General features: G+C 37.1%; 4 protein-coding genes and 1 long non-coding RNA gene across 8 annotated transcripts; 4 read left to right on the top strand and 1 right to left on the bottom strand.

Annotated features, from left to right (window-relative positions):
* The first annotated feature begins 2,391 nt into the window (after nt 1-2,391).
* LOC113024260 (ecto-ADP-ribosyltransferase 5-like) lies at nt 2,392-6,732 on the top strand. 2 transcript variants are annotated; one of them, XM_026171160.2, is made up of 4 exons: nt 2,392-2,550; nt 3,708-3,793; nt 3,889-4,613; nt 4,895-6,732. In XM_026171160.2, exons 1-4 carry the CDS (start codon nt 2,451-2,453, stop codon nt 4,974-4,976), a joined length of 993 nt encoding a protein of 330 aa, XP_026026945.1. In that variant the 5' UTR covers nt 2,392-2,450; the 3' UTR covers nt 4,977-6,732. The 2 variants fall into 2 exon arrangements, with proteins under 2 accessions (XP_026026945.1, XP_080158612.1); XM_080302486.1 differs by having other exon boundaries at nt 2,415-2,550; nt 3,695-3,793.
* A 140-nt stretch (nt 6,733-6,872) lies between these two features.
* LOC113024263 (ecto-ADP-ribosyltransferase 4-like) lies at nt 6,873-10,607 on the top strand. Of its 2 annotated transcripts, XM_026171166.2 has the most exons (5): nt 6,873-7,963; nt 8,127-8,212; nt 8,307-9,025; nt 9,576-9,623; nt 9,739-10,607. In XM_026171166.2, the coding sequence occupies exons 2-5, from the start codon at nt 8,153-8,155 to the stop codon at nt 9,815-9,817; spliced, it is 906 nt and encodes a 301-aa protein (XP_026026951.2). In that variant the 5' UTR covers nt 6,873-7,963; nt 8,127-8,152; the 3' UTR covers nt 9,818-10,607. The 2 variants fall into 2 exon arrangements, with proteins under 2 accessions (XP_026026951.2, XP_026026950.2); XM_026171165.2 differs by having other exon boundaries at nt 6,873-8,212.
* LOC113024266 (uncharacterized) lies at nt 9,629-16,850 on the bottom strand. Of its 2 annotated transcripts, XR_013909463.1 has the most exons (5): nt 16,735-16,850; nt 16,498-16,648; nt 14,929-15,047; nt 10,144-11,247; nt 9,629-9,809 (listed from the first exon to the last, which is right to left on the bottom strand). It is a non-coding gene; the product is annotated as an uncharacterized LOC113024266 (long non-coding RNA). The 2 variants fall into 2 exon arrangements; XR_013909462.1 differs by lacking the exon at nt 9,629-9,809 and having other exon boundaries at nt 10,608-11,607.
* On the top strand, nt 11,068-12,716 carry LOC113024262 (ecto-ADP-ribosyltransferase 5-like). The gene is made up of 4 exons (XM_026171162.2): nt 11,068-11,131; nt 11,234-11,329; nt 11,418-12,136; nt 12,374-12,716. Exons 1-4 carry the CDS (start codon nt 11,102-11,104, stop codon nt 12,441-12,443), a joined length of 915 nt encoding a protein of 304 aa, XP_026026947.1. The 5' UTR covers nt 11,068-11,101; the 3' UTR covers nt 12,444-12,716.
* On the top strand, nt 14,962-19,629 carry cldnd1b (claudin domain containing 1b). The gene is made up of 5 exons (XM_026171168.2): nt 14,962-15,113; nt 15,424-15,878; nt 16,191-16,292; nt 16,518-16,655; nt 18,247-19,629. Exons 2-5 carry the CDS (start codon nt 15,653-15,655, stop codon nt 18,465-18,467), a joined length of 687 nt encoding a protein of 228 aa, XP_026026953.1. The 5' UTR covers nt 14,962-15,113; nt 15,424-15,652; the 3' UTR covers nt 18,468-19,629.
* The last annotated feature ends 629 nt before the right edge of the window (nt 19,630-20,258 follow it).

The following is a 20,258-nucleotide window of genomic DNA, read 5'->3' as shown; positions in this document are numbered from 1 at the left end:
CACACACACACACACACACACACACACACACACACACACACACACACATTCACTGTAAAGGCTAAATGACATTTGTATTTGTCTGCGAGACAGCAACAAATTTTTTAAATATAATACCTAAATACTGTTAATACACAAATATACAGAAAAAAAAATCACACAGTTCACACGGTACATGCAGCTAACAGTAACTACATCAGCAAGCACACTTGAATTTACATGTACAAACATGAAACACAGGTAACATATTAACACCTTCAACAACAGTGTCACTAAAATGTCATTTAAAGACATTAAAATCAGTAAATTACTTTTGACACTGAAGTTAATCACAGCCCCTGAGAAACAGTGAACCTCACTACATATAGAGCGTGTTTGTGTGAGTAAACAAAGACATGAACATTTTAGTCCTGTCAATAGATTAAAAGAATAACTAATTAATCGCACAATTTTCTGTAATTAATTTTGATTAATCACAATTACTTGATCAATATCCTGGTTGCAATTACTTTTTTTTTCAACTTTATATTTAAGCTTGTAACTGACATTCATGCAATATAATGGAGTAAATGCAGAATAAACACAAAGAATGTATGCTTACATTCAAAGAGAATTTGAATAGTTTTCTTCAGTCTTTTAACACAGGTTCTTTCCAGTGAAATAAAACATAAAAAAACCTATATACTAATAGGTAAGTATATCATATATATTAGTGCTGTCAAACAATTAAAGTGTTTAATCAGGTTCATCACAGGGTTACTGTGGATTAATTTTGATTAATCACGATTAAATACCATTAATTTCTATTCTACATTAATCGCATTTCATTTTGCATGAGCAAACAGACTCGAGAAAAAGGGAAAATATACACACTTAACATGTTTATTGAACATCTTGAACATTCATGTTAACAAAAAAACTGAAACATTTATCGACTCTCTCTCTGTCATTCTTGGGGAGGCACTTCAAGTCCTTGAAAAGAGGAACCAAAGCTGCGTCAAGCGCGTGTTCTCAACAATATTAATAGCATTGCAGTTTGTTGCAATCCACTTGACAATTGTGTCAGTCAACGTGTTGCAGCATCCCCGACTAACGTATGCTTCGCGGCAATGTGATATTTTCAGCTGAAAGTGCTTCAGTGAAAAGGAAAATCCTTCTTGCACAATGTGCATAATACTTTGTCTGTCGACTGTTCCGCCTTGTTATTGTTTTTAACACACAAATTTCCCATCAAGAGGGCCAATGTGCGTTTATCATCTTCCATATTGAGTTGATTTGTTCAGCTGCCCGTCACTACCAGATCAACTGCCCATTTGCGCATGTGCGAAGGTAACTCTACTTGGACAAACTGCCCGAAATGCGTTGAAAGAGAAATTTCAGGGATTTTGAGTCATTCTTCACTCCAGATGCGTTAATTGCGTTAAAAATCTTAATCGCGTTTACTGCGATGGTGGCTTAATTTGCGTTAACGCATTCATTTTGACAGCACTACAAAATTTACAAGTAGAGCCAGAATAAACTGATGAAATTTAATATCCCTGATGCTTTGTGCAAGAGCTGCCTGTTTACTTTATTTATGAGCATCCAAAAGACAAAAACACAGTTTATTACAGTTTAAAAAGAAGCTACGAGTCCACAGTTCGAAAAGTTTAACAGTAGAGCTAAATGCTGTCAGCATACGATCTTGCATATGACTTCAAGGTTTTATTCCTTATGGTTAAAGTAAAAATAATAATGAATGTTTATAGGATACTTTTGTGACAGACAGACACACCTGACAATGTGCAACAATTCTCCTATAAAATACAGTAAACACCTTTAAAAACATTTATGCAAAGACATTTTTTCCATTAGACTGTGACTATTGTAATGAAGTCTTTAACAAAGTCCCATTTTAAAGCACCATATATGCTGCGTAATAAAAGCCCACTACCTATGTGTTACTAAAAAAAGACAACTTATAACGCTTGCACAATTTCTTACAAATATTCAGACTTATGACCAGAAACATCCTTATCTTGATCTAATGATAAACAAATAAAACTCTACAAAATAGCATTTAATGTCTAAATATAAAGTATCAAATGTCTTCAAATGTGTTGGTAAGGCTGTAGGATAGACTGGTTTGTAACCTGTAGCTGAGCCAGCAGATGATGATATTGCCAACAACAGCACTGTCGGGGAAGTCTTCTTATTGATTTATTGTTTGTTTGTTTTTTGTATTGCATGAGTTCATCTTTAACTGTTGTGAATTTTATTGCATGCTTTCATTGCAAATTTGTTGATTTTTTAGTGCTCACACCTGTGTGAGCTCATGGCCTTGAAGGACACTGGCATCAACCAATCAGGACAGACGTCTATCAGCCAGAGGACTAAAAAGGGTTTAGTGGGCGGGATGAGAGACACTGGGAGACACCGGAGAGTGAGTGGAGAGGCAGAGTAGGATTTGAATGTGTACCAGCCTTTGTAATGCTACAGACAGAAGTGTGAAACAACTGGTAGTTCCAGAAAATCAGCTGCAATCGGAGTATAGACCTCTGCTGGATGTCTGTGAGTACTCTCCACTAAAGAAATTAAATCAAGATTTGGTGCTTGACTGTCAGTCATTTTTCAAGGTCAGGGTGGAGCAGGGTGAAATATAAAGTGCACTGAAAAAGTGTCAGTGGGCATGTTTCATCCAAGCTGAATCAGGGCATGTTTCAACATTTCCAAGTTTCTAGTTTAGCTCTTCAGGTGGGCAAAACAGAAAAATGTAGAAGTGGACAGATATTTCAACATCAGAGTGTTTTCAGTTAAGTTAATTTGTTACTGCCCAGTGGGGTGAACAGTTCTGTGAGACCAGATTATTCACATTGTTTGGTGCATTTTCATTCCTTCAATTTCAAGATACTCAGATTTTCCAACTATGATTGCTGGTGCCTCCTGTTTACTTTAGGCAAAAACTGCACTGAAGAAGCACTGAGGTATTTAAAATCATGTTAGAACAGAGATACAAAGATATGCTATCACTGGGCTGGGCTTAAAGTGGCTAAATTATCTAAGTGTTACTCTGGTTATAAATCATTGTGCAACAAATCTGAACAAGCTTTTGGGAACTAGACTGAGACTAAGGAATTCATTGTAAAATAACTTGTCTCACTTCCCAGGCTGTTGTTCTTATTGGTTCCCAGCAGTTGCTAATATGAGTTCAATCTCCTTGCTTCAAGTATGTACCCAGTCTTTTCAACATTTAAATTTTTTAACTTGCTGAATTCCAGGAGGTAGAAAAGAAATTGTTAATTTAAATCTTGCCAGATTCAAATTTACTGGACTGTGTCAATGTCAATTTTAATATTATTTGGATGGCACATTTCAATAGTAAAACCAATAAAATGAAGACAATGAATTAAAACTCAAAACAAAGTAAAACTAAGGCATCACAACATAAAATAACCCCTGATGGGACTCAAACTGAACTTAAAAGCCAAGGTAAAAAATTAAGCTATGTAATCAAGACTACGTACATGAGTGACGTAATCGTCCCTTTAATACCTGTTAAATGACTTGCAGCAACATTTTGAATTTTGAATGCAATGGAGAGATGAGTGTTCAAGACCCAAATACAGAGAACTGTAGTATCCAGTCCAGACTTGGTGTATGTCCTTCGTATGTAAAATGTCACAGAGCTGTTTTTTGACCACATTTGATCCTGCAGTGCTTTCTTTCAGTTGGTAGAAGAACAAGAAGACAAAAAATGGAGAACAGAAGAAAAGTGCTTGTTGTTGCAATAATTTTCACAGTTGCCTGCAACAAAGTAAGAATTAAGTTTTGTACAAACAAATATTAGAAGGTTAAAACATTCTTCACTTAAAAATGTGTTTTTTTAAATGTGATAAATCTCAATTAAAGGTGACCGCACAGGAAACAAGGCTACTGGATTTTCTAAATAACACAAATGTTGTAGATGACCAGTACAAAGGATGTGGTGAAGAGGCCATGAAGAGGTTCATCGAGTCAGATGTGTTAAAACGAGAGCTAAATAACAGTGAAGGATTTCAGAAAGCGTGGAATAAAAGCATCGAGTGTTCAAAGAGGATTCCTGGAGGAAGAAAAGAGCATAGTGCTGCACTTTCACTCTATGTTAATGGGGATCACAATTTATTACAAAGACTGAACAAAGCAATAGAGACAATGGGTGGAAATGTTAGCATCTATGAAAACCACTTCCACTTCAAGTCTCTTCATTTCCTGCTGATGGACTCCATGAGGCTGCTGAAGCCAAAGGAGTGCAAGAACTTTTATGTTCTGCTAAGTGGTCAAAACCAACCACAGAAAGGCTCCACAGTGAGATTTCCAAGTTTCACCTCAGCTTATTCAGATTATGAAGAGCTAAAAAGTGAAACTGATCTGTATGAGGAGGTCGTTTTAAATCTCACTTCTTGCTTCTTTGTCAACCTGAAAGACTATGTGTGCGGTCTAGAACAGGATGAAATACTCTTATCTCCAGCAGAAGTTTTCACTGTGGAGGACATAAATAGCAACGTTGTGGAGGCAGATGATGATTCTCAATATGTAGAAATTGTTTTGAAACATTCGGGGCTTAAAAGCTCTCACAACTGCTACATTTTTTCACGGTAAGAGTCACAGTCTCTCAATTAAAGTGGAAAAAGTTTGACAATTTCCATGTTAGTTTTACAAATGTTTAGTATCGAAATGCAAAGTCAAACTTCAAAATATTTTTAAAGATATAAATATTTAAAAAAAATTTTTAATTTTAGATGTAAGTGCATATAATAAAATGTTTGTCGCATCTGTTATAACTTGTGCTTGTAATATTCATACATACACACAGAAAATGTGTGCATGTATGAATATTACAATAATTCCCCTCTCTGCTTTGTTTCCATGTCCTTAGGTCTCCTCCGGCTGTTGTCTCCACCCTGTGGCTTGTATCAGTGCTTTTGGCCTTATCTTTGTTTTGTTTTTTAGCTGTTTAGCAAAAACAGTTATCATTCAGAGTTTTCTGGGTTTTATCATCTATAATATTGCTGCAATTATTCATACAATGTCAAAATGATTCACGTCATACTTATCTGAAAGATCTTTTACTGTTTGTATGAATCAAGTGATCCAAATCAACAGTTTTGTTTTGTGGGGTGCCTCAGGGATCTGTCCTGGGTCCAATTCTCTTTTTGCTTTATATCTATTCCACCTAGGCCAAATTAAATTGGAGCTGCAATAATATGTCCTATCATCTCTACGCAGATTACATTCAGTTATACTGTTCTTTTAAAGTCTCTGAGCTTTATAATTTGTCTAGTTTAAGTAATTGCCTGACAGAAATCAAGCAATGGTTAAACGACAACTTACTCCGGCTAAACTGTGATAAAACAAACTTTAATTATTGCTCCAAACAATATGATTTCAGAAATTAGGCAGCATATCAGCTTAGAGCCTTCTGCTAAATTGAGCCTTAGAAACCTTGGTGCCATATTTGACAGCTCCATTTCCCTTGAGCAACATTCCAAACAGCGGGTCCAGAACTGTTTTTATCATCCAAGGAATGTTTCAAAACTCAGACTAATGGTGTCAAAGGCTGAACTTGAGATGATTATTCATGCTTTTTTTCCCCTTCCCATTTGGATTATTGCAGTGGTCTTTTTACTTGTTTTAAGAAATCAGCTTTAAATAGTCTTCAGACTGTGAAGAATGCTGCAGGAAGACTCTTAACAGGCACCAACAAAAGATCTCATATTACTCCAGTTTTAGCCTCCCTTCACTGATTGCCTGTAAGGTTTACATTTCTTTTAAAAATTTTAGTTCTAACCTTTAGGGCCCTACATGTTCAAGAGCCCCAGTACATATTTGACCTGCTGAAACCACATTCCCGATCTCTAAGGTCATCAGGTCAGAGACTGGATGTGGAGGTCCTGGGCTGGTGTGGTTACACGAGGTCTGCGGTTGTGAGGCCGGTTGGATGTGCTGCCATATTCTCTGAAACGCCTGTGGAGACGGCTTATGGTTGAGAAATGAACATTCAATGCACGGGCGACAGATCTGGTTGACATTCCTGCTGTCAGCATGCCAATTGCACGCTCCCTCATTGCTTGTGGCATTTTGCTGTGAGACAAAACTGCACATTCCAGGGTGGCCTTTTGTTGTGGGCAGTCTGAGGTACACCTGTGCACTACTCATGATGTCAGATCAGCATCCTGATGTGGCACACCTGTGAGGTGGGATGGATTATCTCAATATAGCAGATGTGCCCACTACCACACATTTGGACTGATTTGTGACCACTGTTTGGGAGGGATGGTTATATTGTGTATCTGGAATGAATTTTAGGTCTCTACGTCCATCCCATGGGGAATGGGAGCAGTAACAAAGGTGTTGCGTTTATATTTTTGTTGAGTGTATTTACAATTCTACTTTGATTATTCATATAATTGTTTGGCACTTTATTTGCCAAATTGTGGTATGTGCCAAATATGGTGTTACAACAGGCTGCCAAAGTATTGTGCAATTTTGTTTTTTGCTTCTATCATATGTTATGAATTATAGACTCAATTTACATCTTGTTTTTATGCATGTTAGAAAAATATATTGCAAACTTTATTTCTTGTCAAGTATTGTGCGCCTTTAAAAGGATGATAAGAAATGAGAGATGGGAATAACTTGCAGCAAATGTTCCTGCTTCTAAAGACACCAGGAATTTCTGTTTCCCGGTCAAATAAACAACATGGAAAATTGAAATAGCTTTGCAATTAATATAATCTGATCACACAAATAGACAAATACATTTGTTTTTCCTTGTGTTACATTTACAAAGTCCAACAGGTTTGTAGCAGGGCAGTAATGACTGCCTAAATGTAACACTTATAATTAAGTGATACAAAAGCCTCTCTCTCACAGACACACAACACACACAGACAGACACAGGTTTCCACCTCATGCGGGGAGCAACTGTTTGATTATCACTTGTTGGGACCTTTTTAAAAGCTCTGGAGGCATGTTAAATCGAGTACACCAAACATGTCTTTGTTTGCTTATTCACAACTTTAAACATCTGAATTGAAGTCCTGTCTGGATCACCAATCCTGAAATCACTTTACTTTGTTTTATTATAGCTATAGAAACAGCTTTTTTTTTTAATTTTTTTTTTTTAGCTTTAGTCTAATTTTAGTTTACTAAGATTACAGTAGGTTTAGTCAGCTGAACCTCCCTCCCCACCCTGGGTGGATCAAAATGTTTTTGTCTAAATTTACTACACAAGGACTTCCAAACTCATCCTGCCTTTCTACACAACTTCATTAGTTATAATAGGATCTTATCTCTCCAGAACAATTTTATTTAATTTTTAAGTGTCATTACATTTCATCATAGTTTTTGTCCTCGTGAATTAGTTTTAATTTAGTTATCATCTTTTCATCATTACTAATACTATTATTCAACAAAATTACCATTCACTGACTGTCTTCTAAACCTGACATTGCGTGAATCCACCTAATAGTAGCCCAAATTGTAGAGTTTAGTAATAAAAAGTGCTGTCAAAGTGCTCTGCCGACCTGAGCTTTAGCTTTAGCAAACAGTAACAAATGCAATTTTGTAGTTAACCCCTTTCTTTGGGAAAAAGTACAAAATTTAAAAGTGGGCATGGAACTGCTTGAGTTTTTTTTTTTTCAATTTTAGAAAAAGTCTACATTGAAGAAGTACTGTGGGACTTGGCCTCACCAGTTACGCCAAAAAAAAAAAAAAAAAAAAAAAAGAGCTTACAGGAACTCAGTATCTGAGGCAGAGCCAATAAGGGGACACCATTTCCCACAGTGACAAGTTACAATCTTCTACAGGAAAAACTGTAGAGCTGCATTGTAGGATAACTTATTTTACTCCCCAGAGTGTGTTGTGCTCATCGCTGCTCAGAAATTGGATAGACTCTTTTCTGTGAGTTGCTAAGACAAGTTTTTTTTTTTGGTTCTTGCTCCAGGTATGTGATTTTCTGTCTTTTCAACATTTACATTTTTAAGTTGACATATTCCAAGAAAACCAAACAAATATTAGATTATTTACATCTTTCCAAATCCAAGTTGACTGTGAAAAGTGTTGAACTCTTTTCTACCCACATTTGATCCTGCAATGCTTTCTTTTAGTCTCTAGAAAAAGAAGTGGATAAAAAATGGAGTACAGAAGAAAAGTGCTTCTTGCTACAATAATTTTCAGAGCTGTCTGCTACAAAGTAAGAAATGTGTTTCATACAAATTTTTTTTTAGAAGGTTAGAAAAATTATTCACTAAATAATGAGTTTTTAATGTGATACACCTCAATTAAAGGTGACCGCACAGGATACAAGAGTACTGGATGTCCAAAAGACCATAGATGTTGTGGATGACCAGTACAAAGGATGCCGTGATGAGGCCATGAAGAAGTTCATTGAGTCAGACGTGTTAAAACAAGAACTAAACAACAGTGAAGGATTTCAGAAAGCGTGGAATAAAAGTATTGAGTGTTCAAAACCGATTCCAGGAGGAAGAAAAGAGCATAGTGCTGCACTTTCAGTCTATCTTAAAGGAGATCGGCCTTTCATAAACACACTGAACAAAGCAATAGAGACAATGGGTGGAAATGTTAGCATCTATGAAAACCACTTCCACTTCAAGTCTCTTCATTTCCTGCTGATGGACTCCATGAGGCTGCTGAAGCCAAAGGAGTGCAAGAACTTTTATGTTCTGCTAAGTGGTCAAAACCAACCACAGAAAGGCTCCACAGTGAGATTTCCAAGTTTCACCTTAGCTCATTCAAACTATGAAGAGCCAAACAATTATTATGATCTGTTTGAGGACATCATTTTAAATATCAAATCTTGTTTCTTTGTCAGTCTGGAAGAACACACTTGCACTAAAGCAGGGGATACATTTCTCTTATCTCCAGCAGAGGTTTTCACTGTGGATGGTGTAAATAGCAAAACTGTGGAGGATGGTGAAGAATATGTTGAGATTGTTTTGAAACATTCAGGACTGAAAAGCTCACACAACTGTTTTATCTTTCCGAGGTAAGACACATATTATCTCAATTAAAGTGAAATATTTTGTAGGTTCATTTCCCAAACATTAAACTTTGAAGCGCTTAAATAATTTTCATTGTGGTGTTAAACACACAAAGGAGATACAAACATTTAACTTGTCCAAAGTACATATAAGAAAAATACTTCACAAGACACACAAGAAAATTGTAAAATATACCTATTTGTCTCAATAGGTATTTAATTTTTTTTTTTTTAAATGTAGTTGAACACTTCTAACAAGCGGGGAAAATAATTGGTGTTGTATAAAACAGCCTGTTGCTCCGTTACAGGATGTAACAAATGCTGGAAATACAAAGAAATGACTGGATTATACTCGAGGTTTTGATAAACTTAAAGATTTCCCAGCTGGAAAGCATGAGGTGACATAAAAAGTGAAAAAACCCAAACAGGATTATGAAACCCTGGTAGGGTTTTGGATGTGGTTTGAATAGTTTGGCCTGATAATGCTGACAGCATTAGTAAACGAACGCACACATCAGCACATCGCTTAAAGTATTATATTCTGCTTATAATTCAGGGTCTCAGGAGAACTGGAACCTTTCATAACTGTCACAGAGAGAGATAGGTAAATTATTATTATTACAGTTTTATTTCCATATCTACAAGCCGGACAAGTGGCAGAAAATGGATGGATGGCTGTTACAATAATCTCTTTCTCTACTTTGTTTCCATGTCTTCAGGTCTCCTCCAGCTGTTGTCTCCACCCTGTGGCTTGCGTCAGTGCTTGCGGCCTTATCTTTGTTTTCTTTAACTGTTTAGCAAAAACAGTTATCATTCAGAATTTTATCATCTACAATGCTGCTTGGTTTATTCTTCCAGTTTGTTGGTACTTTGTCTGGCAGATTGTGCTATCTGCCAAATAAGGTGTTGCATTAGGCTACCAAAATATAATCAAATATTGTTTTCTTTTTCTGTCATATGTTAAAATTATAGGCTGAATTCATGGATAATATGCGTTATAATTTCAATGATTCTTGTTAAGCATTGTGTGCCTTTAAAAGGATGATAAGAAACGAGAGATGGGAATAACTTGCAGCTTTTCCCAGCTGGATTCAGACTGGGTATTCTGGAGTTTATGGTGGCACCTTTAACTCCCACAGCCGGAGTGTTTCCAGGATTTTGTCAATGGGCTGGCACTAGAAGACCAAGAACAAGGCAGAGTGGCACATAGAAAATCAGAACGTTTATTAAAAATTTATAAAGGGGTGCAGAAAATTGGCAGAAAATACACTGGGTTCAATTTTCAGGCTCCTGAGCATAGCCAATGCCGCCTATCAATGAACTGTGACTGTGATAGAAAAACTGAAATTTTCTATCCATAAAACTAAATTCAACATCAATTTCTTTATTGAACTTTCTCTCAACATTAGTGAACTTCTTCACTTTTTACATTTTCCTCAGTGACGATTTTTCAGGGAGCGGATTTTTACGATAAACATGCCGTCAGTGTGTTTCCTGAGTTAGTGATTATCTTCCTGCTTCTAAAGAAACCACACCTTGATGTATCTTTCCATTTCTCTGACAAATAAAGAGCATATAAAATGTAAAATGCTTTGCAATGAATTTAATCTTATCACACAGACATTTCAGACATCAGTAAGTTTTTTTTCTTATGTTACATTTGAAAACATATTACATCATTGGTCCAGCAGCAGGGCGATAACTACTGTCTAAATGTAAGACTCATCATTAAGCTACACATCAATGAAATAAAAGCTGATTGCGTACACACACACACATTCGCTGTAAAGGCTAAATGTTATTTATATTCATCTGTGAGGCTCCAGTTCATTTTTTATAAAGTCTGCATTGAAGAGGTACTGAGGTATTTGCCCCCATGAGCTATACTGAAGCCATGCTAGATCAGAGCTATAAAGGTAATTTATGGTCGAGCTTAAAGGGGCTAAACCTGAACCAGCTTACAGGAACACAGTAATGTTCCTCACTAAAGTTACTTTCTTACACAGGAAAGACTAAAGGGCTGCGTTGTATGATAACTTGTTCCAGTTCCTCAAACCCTCGCTTTCGCTTTCCTGCAGTTTGATGGGCCCCTTGCTGTTCTCCCTGCTTCAGGTAAGTTTTTAGTCTTTTCAGTCTTTTAGATTTTGTCACTTCCAAGTTTCTGGACCATGTAAAGTGTTACCGAACTTTCTCTATCCATATTTGATGTTTCAGGGCTTTCTTGCACTCTGTAGAAGACAAAGAGGCCAAAAAATGGAGAACAGAAGAAAAGTGCTTGCTGCAATAATTTTCACAGCTGCCTGCAGCAAAGTAAGAATCATGATTCAAACAAATATTAGAAAGTAAGAAAAATTATAAATTTAAAAATGGGTTTTTAAATGTGATATATCAATTAAAGGTGGCCGCAAAGGATACAAGATTACTGGATGTCCAAGAGACCACAGATGTTGTAGATGATCAGTACAAAGGATGTCGTGAAGAGGCCATGAAGAAGTTCATCGAGTCAGACGTGTTAAAACAAGAACTAAGCAACAGTGAAGGATTTCAGAAAGCGTGGAATAAAAGTAACGAGTGTTCAAAGCAGATCCCTGGAGGAAGAAAAGAGCATACTGCTGCACTTTCAGTCTATCTTAAAGGAGACCAGCCTTTCATACTAACACTGAACAAAGCAATAGAGACAATGGGTGGAAATGTTAGCATCTATGAAAACCGCTTCCACTTCAAGTCTCTTCATTTCCTGCTGATGGACTCCATGAGGCTGCTGAAGCCAAAGGAGTGCAAGAACTTTTATGTTTTTCAAGATGGTAAAAACAAACCACAGAAAGGCTCCACAGTGAGATTTCCAAGTTTCACTTTAGCTTATTCAGACTATGAAGAGCTAAAGAGACTTGAAGATGTCAATGAGAATACTATTTTACATCTCACTTCTTGTTTCTTTGTCAACCTGAAAGACTATGTGTGCGGTCAAGAACAGGATGAAATACTCTTATCTCCAGCAGAAGTTTTCACTGTGCAACGAGTAGAGACAAAAACTACATGGGATGATGACGAATACCTTGAGATTGTTTTAAACCACTCAGGACTGAACAGCTCACACAACTGTTACATGTTTTCACGGTAAGATTCATATTCTCTCAATTAAAGTGAATTTTTTTGTATATTCATTCTTCAAATATTAAGCTTAGAACTGTTAGTTCAACTAGTATTTAAATATTTAAAGGAGATACAAACATGTCACATGTGCCAATTCGATATAATAAAAATATAATAAAAATACTTCACACACAAAAAAGTAAATTATTATTATTAGTAGTAGTAATAATCTGTCTCTCTGCTTTGCTTCCATGTCTTCAGGTCTCCTCAAGCTGTTGTCTCCACCTTGTGGCTTGTATTAGTGTTTGCAGCCTTATCCTTATCTGTTTAGTAAAAACAGTTATTGTTTTCTACAATACTGCTTTGCTTATTTGTGTAATTGTTTTGCATAGTTTATATGGCAGAATGTGGTATCTGTGAAATATAATCAAATATTGTTTCCTGGTTCTGTTGTATTATGAAGTCATGTGATTGTATGTCAACAATGGTGATTGGATGTCTAAAGATAAAAGTGAAAGAGGGGAGATGCAAATGGGTAAATGAGTATGAAAAGCGAGCTTTTCTCCTGTTAAATTGCTCTAATAAAATATCCAGCATTCAAAAAGTCTAAATTGTGGACATTCTTTTTTTTTTTTTTTTTAAAGTAAAGATAAGTAAAGTAGGATACCGGACCTGCAAGGCTACCTAGCGCCAGATACTTTATCAGAGTAGGCAGGATAGATAGGCAGAACTGGGTGAATACTTTCACCCTTTGGCTCCATCCTAGCTCTGCACTGCCTTCTGGGTAGTATCGATGGGATCAGAGACTAGACTTTTTAAACAGAGAGCCAGTCCAGATTTTAAGTACTGGGTTCCACAGATCAACACAATGATGTGACAGACAGATAACATCATACAGAAAATAATTACTTCAAGTTATTACTGCTAAAGGTGGCTTATTTGTTTTTGCATGTGCCCAAATATCAGTAAAATAAATACCATTGGTAAAGTTCCACATATACTGAGTATTAAAGAATCTGCTCTCACTGGTTAGTTGAAATAATTTTTAGTTCAAACCTCTCACAGGATCACATCGTTTTTTTGTTTACACAAATAAGCTCACTAGTTTCAAGTTACTAAACAAAACAACTAGGATATAAACTTTGTACAATTTGTTGCAAATATTCAGACTTTTGGTGTTTTAAGAAAACATTTAAAACTCTCAGAAAGCATTAATGTAAAAATATAATGTGTTAGATATAACCCGATAAAAAATGATGCCTTTTATTGGGTCTCTGTGCAGCTTGATGTGAAGGGTCACGTTTAATCTTTAGGAGAAGGCATTATGCGTCATTCCTGTTAGAAGTTCATAAAGACACCACCACTACATGTTAGAGTGCAAACTTAATCTTCAACCAGGTAACTTAAAGCAGTTTGGTAAAGCAGGAAAAATATCTCCCATGAGGCTCCTTGCTTGTTATCAGGCCGCTTGTCCCAGGCTGCACGCATGTGTTTTGATGTAGCCTGTTTTAAATGATAGCCCTCCTTGAGACAAGCACCTTGGACTTTTCGACTGATTTTACCTCTTTTGCCACCAGGGATCTGGAGTCCCATGAAAAATATATCACTTTCGACCCCGCCACTTTAATACTGCAAACATGGATCAATTTTCTGTTTAGAAAGAAGATGAGAAGATGTTTAGAAGATTGATGAGATATGTGTTATCCATTTATAGTGTTATTAGATTTTCTTTTTACATTGACTGGTACATATGTGTATACTTTTTGGTAAGTAAATTTAAATTCTCATCTATTAAATGGTGTAAAAGAAAAGAAAAACTTGTATTTTTATATGAAGTATTGGCAAATATAACTTAAATAATCATTTGGATATTAATTTTCTAACAAAGTCTAGCAAAATAAAATATGTTTCTGATTTGAGACCTAGTGAAGCTCAAATAGCTTTTAAACTGATTTAGCTTACTGAAAGATCTCACCACCTGCAACAGTCACAGTGTGCAAAATATATGCAGTTGCACTTACACTGCTCTTTTTATGTGGCTTATAATGACAATGTATTATTATTACAAAAGACAACTCCCCTACTTTAGGTGTCAGTGGGGCTGGCTCATGTCAGGACTATGGGATTAGGAACAGCTAAGACTGAGCCAGTGGTTTGGTCTGGCAGCAGGTCAGATGATGGAGGAAAAAGTGATTTACTATTCATATGTACAAAGGGTCTGCCAGCACCAGTTACATGTTGGGTTAAATAACACACAAACACATTATTTTCTGTTCAGCATGTTGAAGCAAGACTAGAAAAGGTTTTGTGTGTGTGTTAAAGTTTTTTAGGAGTAAAATTGAGGTTTTACCAACTGCATACATATCTGTGACTATTCCTGAACCTAAACAGTTTGTGTCAAGGCAGTGTTGGTTAGGAGCACCTTGAGATGACTGTTCTTGTGACTTGGTGCCATACAAATCACATTTAATTGAACTAAGCATAAATTGAATAATGTCTGGTCTCCTATATGTGATGCAATATCTACCATAACCACGACAATTAAAAGATTACATTTATAAATAAGTGTAGTTTCAAATGTATTATGTAATATTTATAATTGTTATAGTTTGTAGGCACTTCGCTTGGTTATGGTTTCTACATTCAGTTTCCAACGCTCTATCTTGCGTTAGTCAGATTCATTCATAATTAAAACATATTTTATACTATGAATTATGATTTTTTTTTAAAATTATGACGGAATCTGGCTGATTACTATTAAAGCGTCACCCTTTCCACAGATATCGCGACAATACTGTTATTGCGAACTCTCTTACCTGGGATTATCATCAGATTTCGCGACACCTCTCCTCCGAAGCAGAAGGTGGCCATAATGCACAAACTCATTCCATCAAACGAAGAAGAAAAAACAGGCGAAGAAGAAGGCGGTGGTCAGCTACAAATTGATAGAGCAGAGAACATAAGATAAGGCTATAACTGGAAGGTTTTGGCCAATAATGAGGTAAAAAAAAAAAAAAAAGAGCTCGAGTGAAATCTGTAACGTTCAGGTGTCTGTTAAATAACTCGATAATGTCGCACTCTGCTGCAAGAAGCTATGTTTAGCGTTAGCTGGCAAGTAGGATGCTAACTTCCTGACAATAACACTTTGTTATTGTTAGCAATGTGAAGCAGAGTTAACGTTAATAACATTAATTATGGGTACAAAGCAGTTATGATCACTAATTACTGGCTAATTAAGCTACAAACGACGCTAACCACCTCGTATTGCGTACTTGTTGCTTATGTATTTTTTATGTTGGATTCCTCGGCAGGCTGTGAACGCTTCTGTGGACCTAATCGAAACTGCAGCAAACATGCAGCTTAACTGAAGAAAGCACAATGCTCGGATACTGTGACACTTCCAGTGCCTACTGACCACATGCCGTGGAGCCAAAGCAACAAGCCGACAACTAATTGTTAGCCTTCCATCTCAGGAAGCCAAACCTCATTTGACACTGCAGACTGTGTTTGTTCTCCTAAGGAGCTGTCTTCTTCTCTACCATGGTGGATAACCGGTACGCCACAGCTCTGGTTATCGGCTCCGTGCTGAGCCTGCTGGCCACAGTGTACCTCTCCGTGGCTGTGGGGACTCAGCACTGGTATGAGTACAATACCCCAGAAGTTAATAATACAACGCACAGCGAACCCGTATACCCCAACGGCACTCGGGCACTATGGTGGAGGTGTATCCTGGTAGCCAGCCCCTCATACTGGTTCAAATCTCCAGGTATTACTCACAGTGGCACACCTGTTCAGCGTCCTCACTGACCAATACTTTGTTTGATGATAGTGCTGCCTTCTAAATTTAAGAAGAAAATCTGGAACAAGATTTGTCTGTTAAACTCTATTTTTAACTTTAAGGAATTTTATTTAGATTAATTCTGCACATTGATTTACGTCACTGACTGTTCTGCACTCAGCATTGGTTTAACCAGTGCACTTGATTGTTATAATGCCCAGTCCCATGTTAAATGCTTTACATTGTTAATTAATGAGAAGACTTAGTTGGATTTGTGTTCTCTGACTTTTTTGGCTTTAGATCGGAAGATGGAAACCCGCTGTTCAAGCTTTAGTCTTTCTGATCAGTTAGGTACAAAGTATAAACCTGGAAATGAGGAAGAAGAAGACCTGCTAAGAACATGTGAGTGTATCCTTACTCTCCCTCAATCTATCCAGGGAGACCTGTAGTTCATAAAATATGTTTTGTTTTGTTTTTGTTTTTTCATTTTACTAAACGATTCTTACATTTTTTTTAACCCATCTTGGTCACATCTGCTCCCTTCACTGTCTTTACTCGCACATCATTTGTTAAACATTAGAAATTATTGACAGAGTTTGAGTTTAACCTGCAATGATTGTTGTGCAGACTTGTGGAGGTGCCAGTTTCTGCTGCCCTTGGTGTCTCTGGCACTGGTGTTCCTCAGTGTCCTCGTTGGGGTCTGTGCCTGCTTGTGCCGCAGCTTTACCCCGACCTTCTGTGTGGGAGTGCTCCATCTTCTTGCAGGTGAAAGAAACACACACATTTATGAGCATAAAAACTATAATATCTTGCATTTTTCTGAACTGACAGTTTAATTTCTTACTATTTTTACTGCATGAGTAATGTTGACAAAAACGAGTGGCACAATCAGTTCTAGGTCAAGCAGACTGAATGGTTGGTCCTTATCTGCTGCTGAATGTCATTTACACAGCTGGACTTGCAGCTATTGGCATGCAGTTTTGAACTTACAAGTTACAGGTGCATTCAATACAATTAGTGTCTCTTTGATCAGGCAACAAAAAGTGATTAAAAGGTGATTTCCAAATGCCCTTTATACACATGACTCCACATGACTTTGAGACAGTGTTTTAACTGACCATAGTGAGAAACCTTTAATGTTTCACTGCATCCAGTTTAAAGTTTTAGAGTTGGAGCTATAAGGTAGAAATAAACACAGAGCAGCAAGTGTTAATATCCTCTTTTCCCCACCATATTGTTACATTTACGTCCCTGTTATCCGTTTCTCTGATAACATCTCCGATTGATTCAGCCAATCCATTTTGAAGAGGAGTCCAATGATGTGTCAAATGACCTTTTTTATGTGAGAACCTGAAGCACAAAGCCCGGTTGAACAAAGATGGTCAATGCCCACCAGTGTGATACCTATTATCTCTGAGTGGACCTTTAACTTTTGTGAAGCTAGCTTACACAAAGTAATCCTGGCTATGAACATACTTGGTAGTACACCCCTCTGTAGTGACTTTCGGCTTCAGCTGTGCATGGCTTACTAGGGCTATAGATACCCAGAACCCTATAAAATCCTACACCATAACGTACAGCTTAACCTGATGTGCACCTTCCTAGAAATGTAACTACACGCCTGGTTCACACAGCCTGCAACCGCTGTGATTGTCCTGTTTAGTGCCATCGATTCCTCCTGTGAATTTCCAGCTACTTATTTACTTAATTTATCAGTGAGAGAAAACAATCATAGCATCGGTATGATTGTCACCAAGTTCCTGGAGGGAGTTTGTTGAAACTATTGGAATTGACATGAGGGGAGAAGTGGAAAAAGTTGAGGGACAAATATGTTTGCCCCATAAAAAACTGACCATAACAACGAGTGGGGACCCAGGAGGGGAAAAAAAGTCTCAGAATTCTGTTTGTTTTGATCTTGGCTGGCAGTGCGTGTAAAACCCTCGGACACGACCACACGGCAATTAACAAATAATGCACTTGCCCCGAGATAAATGTCAGCACCAATGTCAGCCAGGTTACATCGCAGTCTCTACAAAGATTCACAACAGAAGTCAAAATGTATGCAAATCATCCAAAACCAGCGGTGCTTATTCCTGAGGCTTTGAGACTGACGACCTTTGAGGGTCCCCAGAACCCACTTTGAAAACCACTGCACAGAACATTTGTTCAACAAAAAACTTCCCTCTGCTTTCATTCATTTACTTTGGTCTTAGCCAGAGTACAACGAAGGTGGAGTTCATCTGCTAGATTTGTTTCTGCTTTGCATTAGAAGCTTAGTCCTTTTTCCAAATGACCACAAACCTAAACGTTTACATGATCTCATCCCGTTCCTTCATCACTGCTTTTGACTCCTCAGGTCTGTGTTCTCTGGGCACCGTCTGCTGTTTCCTGGCCGGGGTGGATTTGGTCCACCAGAATTTCCCTCTGCCTGATGGGGTGGAGGGCACTTTGGGCTGGTCTCTTTACCTTGCCCTCATATCCTTCCCTCTGCAGATGATGGCAGCTGCTCTGTTCCTGTGGGCGGCCAAAAGTCACCGCAAAAATTACACTCGCATGACCGCTTACAGGGTAGCGTAAAAGAGAGACTGACAATCATACAGTTTAAGACAGCTTACGGGTTTCATTACATCCTCAGAAAATGGTTTCCTGTTAGGAGAGGATGTAACTAGGATAAAGGGTGCTTTTCACTTCATCTGTAACAGAATTTTCATACTTAAAAAAAGGAAAAAAAAAATTTACAGTATCTCAGACCTGTAGAAAGGAGTGTTGGTTTAATACCATTTGAGTTATTTAACCAGTGCTTTTTCTTGCATTTCTAACCTGTGTTTTACCCAAAGCATGTTCTTAATGGTTTTAATCTTTAAGGGTTGCAGATCACTTACTATTTCTGGTGTAAACCATGTTTTTTTGTGCATTATTTTATTGCCTTCTTTTTGGTTGCCATTTTCTTCTGAAGCTGCTCACCACATTGCCCTTAACTTCACACCTGGAGTTATCCAGGACATGGTAGCTTTCTCTGTGCATGAAAAAATATTAAACAAGAGTTTATTTTATTTTATTTGTTTTACTTTTTTTTTTTCCTGCAGTTCTGTTTTTACATAATTTAAAATATCCAGCCTGTGCATGCCTTTTCATCATCGTCTGTGGTGATTGTTCATTTCAGCCTGTGGTATTTTCTAAGTGTCATCACAAATGTGACCACTCATCTGTCGCCTGTGTTTGTAGATGTATTAATTTAGTTAGTTTGAATATTTAAAAAGACAAACAAAAAAGCTAAAGTGATGCCACACAAACCTGTGACCTTAAGCCCCAAATGATCTGCTATACTGCCATTTTACACAGGGTTTGCTGCTCAACACCACCTAAATGTTTGCAGGCTGGAGTTTAAGTCGGTTCTCCCATCCTTTCAAACAGTTACTTGTCTGACGGCTTTGGTAAGCTTTCAGATGTTTACTGTTGATACAGTATGTCAGCGTTTCAGTGTGACTTTTTAAAATAACAATCAAATTTTCCAAAAAGTTCAAATCCTCTTGAATCTGTGACCACTTACACATTTTTGTGTGTACAAAAGTCCAAAATGAGTAATATGTCAGCACTGAACAAAACAAACTGTAATGTTTTGTGTCAGAATGATTTGTTACATGTCTGACGTGTATACACTCTGGCTTTTTGTAAATGTTTTTATGTATCCAGAAGCACACTGTACTGATTATGTCTTAATAAATTTGGCATTTGCTGACTTTTATCTTTGTTTCATGTAATCCCTTTTAACCTCCTAGGACCTGGCGTTCACATATGTGGTCATCACATTTTGGGTTGTCTAGACCAAAATACTAAATTTTGCTCTACAAGGGCCTGATATCCACTTACGAGGACATACTGCCGCTGTTCTATCGAAATTTAAAATGAATGACCTCTTATGTGGATCTAATTTTTCTCAAACAAAAATCAGGTAAAAGAAAAAAAAAAAAGATCAGGTAATTCTGTTTTTACATTCATCAGATCCCAATCAGCAAACAGAAATTAAAAATGCATGCCATGAAAGAGTTTGGGTCTTAGGAGGTTAAAGGAGACGAGTAAAGATGATGAGTTCTTACTTACAAGCTTACAATGTCTTGTCTTGTCTTACACATCTTCAGGAAGAACAATGGCAATTTGATATATTTTGTGAAAACAACAAAAGAAAATTTGAAAAAGAAAAATGCACTCCTATAGAGTGTGAAAAAGAAGGGTTTTTCAAGATCCAATTGATCTCAGGTCAGCAGGCAGCTTGCTCCAAAGAACAGGACCTACAGCTAATCCTGCAGTGTCAGATTTTAGTGTAAGTAGTTAAAAAAGTGTTTGCACATTTGGAACTGATTGTAGAAA

Source organism: Astatotilapia calliptera, chromosome 6, assembly GCF_964374335.1.
Source record: "Astatotilapia calliptera chromosome 6, fAstCal68.1, whole genome shotgun sequence".
Taxonomy (NCBI): Eukaryota; Metazoa; Chordata; class Actinopteri; order Cichliformes; family Cichlidae; genus Astatotilapia; species Astatotilapia calliptera.
This window is presented reverse-complemented; position numbering and strand designations above follow the sequence as displayed.